The following is a 9556-nucleotide window of genomic DNA, read 5'->3' as shown; positions in this document are numbered from 1 at the left end:
ATATTAGGATAATTCAATTTTGGTAATTTGGTTTATAAATAGTAGTTTTTAGATATTTGGTTATTTAGAAATCAAATATAATTATTATTTATTGGTATATAATTTGCATTTTAAAACTCAGGTACCCATTTGGTTCTATGTTTGGTTTCAATTTTCGGCTTCAGAGATATCATATCTGCTGGGTTATTTATGAAATTAATTTCAATTTTGGTTTTGTATTTTTTTGTTTGATATGGTCCGGTTCACGATTCCATGTAAATGTACCTAGACCTATACACTATTTTATATTGAAATTCATTTTAAAAAAACATTTAATTTCGAAAACAAACCCAACCCGCGCTTTCTAAGTGCGGGTCAAAATGTAGTAATTTTTAAACATGGTTAGTTGATAGTTGATACAATATTATTATGTTGTTAATATGAAATATAAAATTTGTTGTTAATTATATATTACTACTATTCATTAAAGGTAACAAATAAGCAAAAATATTAATTAAAATTATTACGAACATAACAAATAATCAAATTAGCTAAAATCATGTAGAATATGATACATTAGCAAAATCATTGTTTTAAATAATAATATAGATGGTGTTTCAAAAATATATATATATATATATATATGGGGAACGGAGAATCTACGTTGCACGGGAGCTTCATCGGACGTCCATTTTCCGTTTCGGAACCGGAATCGGAATCGGAACTTTGTGGAAGCTTATGGAATCTCGCTTCCAAAATGATTCTAAAATATTCTCTTTAAAAACACGTTGGCAACTTATGATTCCGTTTTGGAATCACGCTTTTATTCTTTAAAAAAACACAATGTCTTAGATCAATAAAAATATAAAATTATAGTTTTTAATATATATAAAATCCAAATTTTAATAGTATTGAATAGAGATAATAAAAGTATGCGAATATTAAAATTAATACTATAAATTATCTTTATGCATTGAGTTTTTTATTAAATATAAATCATATGTTCAAATATAATATGTCAATTAATTATAAAGTATCAAAAATAATTAATATAGTAATTTATTTTAAATTTAATTTATGTGTATTTTCACAGTTTCAATATGAAATTATTTCAAAATTATTATAAATGAAAAAAATGCTTTATTTTAAATTTAAATCATATAATTTTTAGTTCTAGATTTTTATAAAAATTCTTATATATGTATATATATGGTTACGTTTCCAACACGTATCCGCTTCCTAATTTTTTAAAAGATCTCGCTTCTGCGTTTCTATACGTTTCCGCTTCCACGTACCCGCTTCCGCTTCCATGTAACATAAGGGGGAGAGTGAGAGGTTTCTCTCTTCTACTAAGGGAAAGCAACTCTAGATTAACATTCAAAACACATTGGTGCCGTAACAATTGAATCGATGAAATCCACCTTTTCCTGCAAACAAACAAGATTAATAAAAGTCTGACATATCTATTTAATAGTATTATTATCCATATAGCTTTGATAACATCAATAGCCACCTCTCAATTAAAAAAAAAGTTCTCTAGAAATAGGGAAACCTGTACGTCATTTGAAGTTTCTGTATAGAAAAAAAAACATGAAAGACGTCTCCTTCTTACAACATTCTGTTCTGAAGATCACTGAAGATACCAGAGGCCAAAGTTCCAAGCTTCTTCGTTTCGCCTGCTATGTTCACTATCGACGAGAGATTTTGTTGTGCCTGATAGAAACATTCATCAAATAGGTTAGTGCCTGAAGAAGACAAGACATTTTGTAGTATAAATCTTTTACCTGGAAAGAAAGTCGGTTAATGAGATCACTAGCAGTTATATCAACACTGGAATCATCTTGGTCATGACCGAAAAAATCAGCACTTGAGATAGATATTGAGCCCTGTCATTTCCCACAATCACATTAGATTCCTAAGAAACTGGTTCTATGACGTTGTGTGGAATGTTACTCACTGAAAACTTCTGAAGAGTAGCTTTGGATTCAAGATCAGCGTTTTTGTTCTGATCACCAAAATACTGAGCAGAAGAGATGGACTTTGCGTTTGGACCACCACCACCACTGCTTTGTCCTCCGGATTGCAAGCCGTCATTGTACTCAAACTCAGAGGCATACGATGAACCAGCTGATGCAGCAGCAGGAATAACCGGTGCAACTTCTTCAGGTTTCTACTCATAGAGCTTTCCTGTTGACTGCATTGTATGCCAAAATAAGATATCTCAATTTAAACAAGATAGCAGAAACGTTAACGCTCAACACAACAACCTGAGACTTACCTTCGAAGTAAGCTTCCTTGCACAAAGACCACCAGTTTTGCTCGTTGTCCTTTTAGCACCAATAGGTCTCTTAAAACGTACTAGGCACAGCTGTAGCACAGCAGAAGTTTCTCTAGGAGGTAACTCTTCCTTGACAGTAGATTCTTCAGGCAGAGCAATAGTAGTATCCTCTGCAATGGCTTTAGCAACTTCTTTAGCAAGAATCTCCCTATACAAATCAGCAGCTCTTGAAGTGTACTTAGCTTTGATTTTTCCACCGTCTGTGCATCCATGTTGCTTGAAGAACACCTGAGCACGGTTGTTGCCATCAAACATCATTGTCCTGAGCAGCTCAGGGCTGTAGGATGTGATCAATTTTTCATCTTATATTATTAGTTTATAAGAGTCATACTAGATTTTGATCCGCGCTTGGAAAGCGCGGATTTTTTGGATTATATTATAATACAAAGTCTTATTATATCAAAAAATATAATTTTTAACAGTTATATAATCTACGAATTAGTTTATTTGAGATTTTATATGTACACTTTTACATATGTTTCTTTTAGGCAAGAGAATTATATCCGGATCAAAAAAACAAACTGAACCGACCCGAAAATATAGGTTTAGTTCAGGTCGAGAGAAGATAACCTATTGGAGTTTTTTGGACCAGCAGGTCTTTGTTTGAGTCTGGATCCTACCCTAGACCCGATCATAAATATGTTATGTTTATTAGGTATATTTGGATATTTTGAATATGTTTCCGGTATTATGGATATATTTTTTAAGTTTTTCGTTTACGATTATAGTTTTTGATTTCAGGTAAATTTTCAAATTAAAAAAAAATTGGATATTTTTCAGTTCATCGTGTCAGATTTTGAATAAGATTTTGAATTTTTAGGTATTTGAATTTTTTGGGTATTTGTTTGGAGTTTCTAATATTTTTCAGATATTTCGATTTTTTTTCTGGATCCTAAATACCCGAACATATGTGGACCCATTACGTCCATATCAGGTCCAACAACCTTTTGATATAGATTTTTAACGTTATTGTACAAAAACATGGTTGATAAAATATTTTTTCTGAGTAATGATATCATAAGGAATAATATTAGGATCTGTTAAAAATATTTAAAATATTGTATGGTTAGAATGATTAATGGTATTACCAAAAAAAAAAAAAGTTATACATGACTCTAACAACTTTTTTATATTAGATTTTTTAAGACTATTTCTCTTTTAATAGTATTGATTCGTTTTTAAGTGAAAAGTATAATATTTAAACCAATAATTTTCAAAATCATGAATAATCAATACCGATATCGTGAAATCATGTTAACTTTAACAGAACCAATGAATTTCTACATTTTTGTGAAGGTAACATGAATATTCAGAAAACTCATTTTTAAATATGAAAATATCTATCAAACTATAGACGGTTGAAAGTTTAGTATATGATATGAGATTTTAGTGGGAAAGTTTATATAAGATATGATTACTTTATTATAAAGGAAAGATGAAGTTAGAATGTACACATATATGTCGTATAACTTCTCTTGCTTTAAATCATATATTATATGATAAAAGTGATAATATAAAACATTAGTTTCAATGCTTTTACGATTAAAAATCAAAATAGTAAATATTGTAATAGTAGTGATTAGGATTTAGGAATGAAATTTAAATAAATAAAGGAATTGAATAAACTATTGTTAGAGAAATATATGGTAACATATTGTTAGTCTAAATTTAAGGTAAGACCAAAAAATAATGAGATAAATGAAATGATCCAAACAACTTTCATAGGTAGATTTTTTAAGACTCCTTCCCTTTTAATAGTATTGATATTATATAGTTAAGTAATTAATTTATGTATAAATTAAACTATACGTATCACACATCACCGAAGAGATACAAATAGAATTGGTAACCGCAAAACAGTTATACATTTATATGTACGTGTCTCCACATTGGGGTGTCTTCAAGAGACATGTCCCTTAGTTAGTGTCTCATGTAAAACTATAAATACATTCTAAATATCTAATAAAGAAGTGTGGTTTTCCTTTTATAAGAGTACGAGTAATACGTTGAGTGTCAAACAAGAAACAGAGAGAAAGAGATAAACAGAGTAAAATCTGTGTTGTCTGATCCTTAACAACTTTTAGAGTCAAAAGATCTACATGGTATCAGAGCTATGGAGACAACAATACAGCAAGTTATTCCAATATTCAATGGTGAATCATATGGGTTTTGGAAAATCAAGATGATAACCATCTTGAAAATACGTAAGTTGTGGGATGTTATAGAAAATGGAGTTTACGTTAGTTTCATCTTCTGAAAACACACCAGCGTTAAGTATAGAGAGAAATAATCAAGTGATGAAGGATATGATGGCTCTTCAGATTCTTCAAAGTGCAGTATTGGAATCAATATTTCCGAGAATTGCTCACGCATCAAACGCAAAAGAAGCTTGGAACGCTTTGAAAATGGAGTTCCAGGGAAGTTCACAAGTAACGATGATAAATCTTCAGACCTTGAGAAGAGAATATGAGAATTTGAAGATGGAGAAAAGTGAAACCATAAATGATTTCGCAGCCAAGTTGATTAACATGAGTAATCAACTAAGAGTTCATGGTGAAGAAAAGACTGATTACCAATTGGTTCAAAAGGTTCTTATCTCTTTACCACAAAAATTTGACAGCATCGTTTCCGTTCTTGAACAAACAAAGGATCTATCAACTCTCTCGATGACATAAATGATAGGTACCTTGAAAGCGCATGAGAAGCGCTTAAGTCTCCGAGAAGAACGATCGACGGAAGGAGCGTTCTATGGAGAAAATTTTGTTTCAAAAAGAAGAAACAAAAGTGAAGATAAACATCACAAGAAGACCGATAAATGGTGTGGTGTTTGCAAAAGAAACAATCACAATGAAAGTGAATGCTGGTCAAAGAAAATGAAAAGCCAAGGAACCTATTCACAAGTGGTTGTAAACAATGAGAGAAAGTGTTTCGTGTGTAACAAACCGGGACATCTAGCAAAGAACTGCAAACTTAGAAAGACCGAGAGTGCGGATCTAAGTATTGAAGAAACAAAAGAGGACTCAGAAGATGAAGGTCACATGTTGTTTAGTGCAGTTGAAGAAGAAACATCATCAACAGTAGATGATGAAACATGGTTAGTTGACAGCGGATGTACTAACCACATGACCAAAGAAGTCTCATACTTCATCACTCTTGATAAAAGTATAAAAATACTAATCAAAGTCGGGAATGTTCAACGAGTAATCACGGCAGGGAAAGGGAATATCCAAGTGATGACAAGCCAAGGAGAGAAGATCATCAAAGAGGTGTTTCTAGTGCCGAACTTAGCAAGGAATCTGTTAAGTGTTTCACAAATGGTTTCAAATGGGTATGGAGTTTTGTTTAAAACCAATAGATATTTCATAGATGATCTTCAAGGAAGAAAGATACTGAATATCAAGATGAAGCACAAGAGTTTTCCATTTAGATGGACTAAATTGGAGGCTAATGCATTACTAGCACATGAAGAAAATGCAAACGAACATTTTGTACGAGAGGCTGAACATAATGGAAAGATCAAACTTGACTACTGTCCAGGAGAGTTAAAAATACCAGAGCTATTGACGAAGCTCTTAAACACAACAATTTCCGAGGTTCTACGAGAATAGAGATGAAGCAATGATCAAGGAGGAGTGTAGGATGTGATCAAGTCTTCACCTTATATTATTAGTTTATAAGAGTCATATATATATATAGCTAAGTAATTAATTTATGTATAAATTAAACTATTCGTATCACACACCACCGAAGAGATACAAATAGAATTGGTAACCGCAAAGCAGTTATACATTTTTATGTACGTGTCTCCACATTGGGGTGTCTTCAAGAGACATGTCCCTTAGTTATAACATGATTAATGGGAGGTTCTTAGAGTAGGGTTCTTAGCAGAATATAAGAAACCGTTTCTTAACTTTTAACTAAAAAAGCTAAGAACCGGTTCTTAAATAAGCTAATCATGCTCTTAGTGTCTCATGTAAAACTATAAATACATTCTAAATATCTAATAAAGAAATGTGGTTTGTGTTCAGAAAAAAAAAGTGTGGTTTTTCTTTTATAAGAGTACGAGTAATACGTTGAGTGTCAAACAAGAAACAGAGAGAAAGAGATAAACAGAGTAAAATCTGTGTTGTATGATCCTTAACAACTTTGAGAGTCAAAAGATCAAGAGCTCCATGAATCCAAATTCGTCGATCTACACCGAATGACCGAACCCAAGAGATAGTATAACCAACAATGTAAGCATCTTGACAAAACAGAATGATTATACGTGTCTTTTTTTTGGGGTGCAAATGTTAAAATTATAAGTGTCCTTGAACATCTATGCATGTGCAATTAGAACATCCCGCTCCTTTGTTGTTCTTGTAACTCCCTTTCTCAGCTCGTAAAAAGGCTTACGACCCTATATTTTGTTGTTTTAATTCTAATTTTTAGTGAAATAATAAACGTTGATATTTTTTATTGGCGGCGGTAAATAACCAAGGCAACTTGCACAAATTAATCATGTTGGTAATGCACCAGCGTCGCATCCCCATTTTTTTCCCTTCTGAAATTCATTAGAAATAAAGAACAGAGTTCAAAAACTATAATAACATCCAAAAGAACAATCTCTCATTCCAGGCTAAACACTGGCCTTGATCGATCAAAGTTAACACTACTCAACCCTCCCAAGCAACAAAAAAATCAGGAGAACACTTCAAAGGAACCGGTTTTCATTGACAAAGAATTCAAAGAATGCAAATATCGTTTTTCCATAACTAGAAGATATGGATATTTATTTTTTAAGCAAGCAAATAAAGAAGAAACGAAAAAATAGTACATAAATAAGTTTTATTTTCTTTCTAGATACAATGGAATTTGATAATATATAGTACATTTTGTTTTAAAAAAAGAAAAATATTTCTTTAGCAATATCTACTATCTACTATCTACTATTATAAAGTTATGTTTCCCTCACTCCTAGGCAATCCACGTCAGCCGCCAGCTAGATAAGTTGAGAAAAGAGATGGTGCCACGTGTCCAGACACCTAGAGTTTTGCGTTTCATTAATCTCACGTGATGGGCTTCTATCGGTTGGCGCAGAATTGGGCTTTCGACTTGGTGAGTTTCCGGCCCGATGAAAAAGGAGTGTCTCTAACCCTAATACATCTGCAGTCTTCATCTAGCCTTGACTGCGACATCACTTCGGCAAGTCGATCTATCTAAGACATCATTGGTCATCTCGAGAGGTTCATCGTCGCCTGTGAAAGCTTTAGGTATACCATCAGTGGAAGTTCTCAAAGTCTCAGAGATAAGAGTCTCTATCAGTAATCGCCGCGTCTAAAAGTTCTGAAAGTCTCAGAGATAAGAGTTGATTCTCACGCGGTGGCGAGTTGATGATGGGTGTCGGTTCGTGTGCTTTGGTATCGACTCATCTCCTCACAATCGTTACAAGCTCCATTGATTCAACGCCATTAATGAGTTCTTAAGTCTTCGGTGATCAATCGCTCATTCAATGATTCCAACCCCTCTTTCACGCAGTATTTCTCCACCTATAAAAAGGTAAGATCCTCAACCCTTGAGAATCACCTCACAATTCCAACAACAATAGAAATTTCTTTCTCATTATAATTATGGCTTACTCCCCTGATCTATTTTCTGATTTGGAGGTCTGGCTGCACGCAAGAAACGTTAGACGTGGTGGCGAGTTGATGATGGGTGTCGACATTCTCTTTGTCGATTCTCAGGTTCTCCTTTCTTAAACTCATAATATCTTAGTTTTTAAACAAACTCCGCTTTGTTCTGACTTTTTAGGAGTTAATTTCAGTACCACTTATTAATTATGTTTTCTTTTTGTAAATGTGTTTCAGGCGACTTCCATTCCAGCCACCATTGAAAAGGAGGTAGCACTCAAGATTCAAGAGGCAGATGGTTCATGGTACGTATGATCCCTTAAAACTTAAAAGAGTGTACAACTAAGGTAGAGAATGGTCAGGAGAAGTTACTGATGTATAAGAAGTGTTTCTTTACGATTGGCAGGTATGGAAGTTGGGTAATTTGCTACACATATGCAACGTGGTTTTCTCTTGGAGGCTTGGCACGAACTGGTAAAACATATGAAAACTATTTGGCTATGCATGAAGGTGTTGACTTCCTTCAAGAAACTAAACAACAATGGAGGTTGGGGAGAAAGGTATTTGTCTTGCTCTGAAAAGTTAATGTCTCTTCTATAATCAGTTCTAAAGATTTAAGTTCCTTAAAATCTCTCTCCAAAACTCTTGAGCGGTCTGGGATATGCAGAGATATATAGAATTAGAAGGAGGAAGATCAAACCTGGTGCGAACCTCTTGGACATTGATAGGTCTGATTCAAACATATCAGGTTTGCCAAACATATGTTACATATCCCATTTCTCAACATTTTCCTTAAAAAGGTATATTGTGTTCAAGTAGTATATTATTTGTTTTAACAGGCCGAGAGAGATATACAGCCTCTTCACCGTGTTGGGAAACTGATCATCAATTCGCATTTAGAAAACAGAGACCACCCTCAACAGGTGCTACACCTTGCCTTCTTTGAATCAGAGAGATGTTTTATACTTAGATTATCATAAAAACATATGCTTTTGGTGCTGGTTGTGTGCAGGAAATGACAGGAGTGTTCATGAAGAATTGTATTCTAAACTATGTCACCTACAAGTAAAGAATTGTATTTGCAGAAACTAAGAATTGTTACGTATGATTATCCATATAATCCCACGTAGTGGGACACTTGTCCACTCCAAGTTAATTTTGTGCATCATCATCTTCTTGTTTTGTCATTTACTCCATATGAGACCGACCTATTGTGCTATAAATAGCACTCATCCTCTTTACTTTGTACGTACAAAAAGAAGAAGTAAAATCACTCTTTATTCTCTCTCTCTCACGTCCAACTTCTTCTTTTACCAAACACAAAACAATAGAATAATAATATATAATAAATAAATCAGTTATACTTCCTTACTTATATTATAACACGTTATCACCACGAAACCCTGACCAACTGAGGCTTATCAATCTGAAAGCTCTTAAACCAGCCGAGATAATGTTTAAATTTATGTATTTCAATATACTTAATTTATTTAAATTTTATTATTATTTCGGAGTGAGAGGCTGGACCTTCTCCGTTTATTTTTCGGGATGAAAGGCGCTGTAACACCCCCGAACCGTCCTAGGCATAGGTCAACCCACCGGCCAACAATCAAACAAGAACATGACCGAC

The 9556-nt window shown here is 33.4% G+C and overlaps 1 protein-coding gene and 1 pseudogene across 3 annotated transcripts; one reads left to right on the top strand and one right to left on the bottom strand.

The window, feature by feature from the left end:
• Positions 1-1140: 1140 nt before the first annotated feature.
• LOC125591900 lies at positions 1141-7768 on the bottom strand (annotated as a pseudogene).
• LOC111210644 (camelliol C synthase) lies at positions 4031-9214 on the top strand. 3 transcript variants are annotated; one of them, XM_022711191.2, is made up of 7 exons: positions 7470-7855; positions 7963-8040; positions 8164-8231; positions 8333-8486; positions 8594-8674; positions 8766-8849; positions 8939-9214. In XM_022711191.2, the coding sequence occupies exons 2-7, from the start codon at positions 8005-8007 to the stop codon at positions 8993-8995; spliced, it is 480 nt and encodes a 159-aa protein (XP_022566912.1). In that variant the 5' UTR covers positions 7470-7855; positions 7963-8004; the 3' UTR covers positions 8996-9214. The 3 variants fall into 3 exon arrangements, 2 of the variants coding, with proteins under 2 accessions (XP_022566911.1, XP_022566912.1); XM_022711190.2 differs by having other exon boundaries at positions 7438-8040; XR_007327568.1 differs by lacking the exons at positions 8594-8674; positions 8766-8849; positions 8939-9214 and having other exon boundaries at positions 4031-7855; positions 8333-8491.
• Positions 9215-9556: the final 342 nt, after the last annotated feature.

This window comes from Brassica napus, chromosome C8, assembly GCF_020379485.1.
Source record: "Brassica napus cultivar Da-Ae chromosome C8, Da-Ae, whole genome shotgun sequence".
NCBI lineage: Eukaryota > Viridiplantae > Streptophyta > Magnoliopsida > Brassicales > Brassicaceae > Brassica > Brassica napus.
The sequence above is the reverse complement of the archived record's forward strand: the minus strand, read 5'-3'. Positions and strand labels throughout refer to the sequence as shown.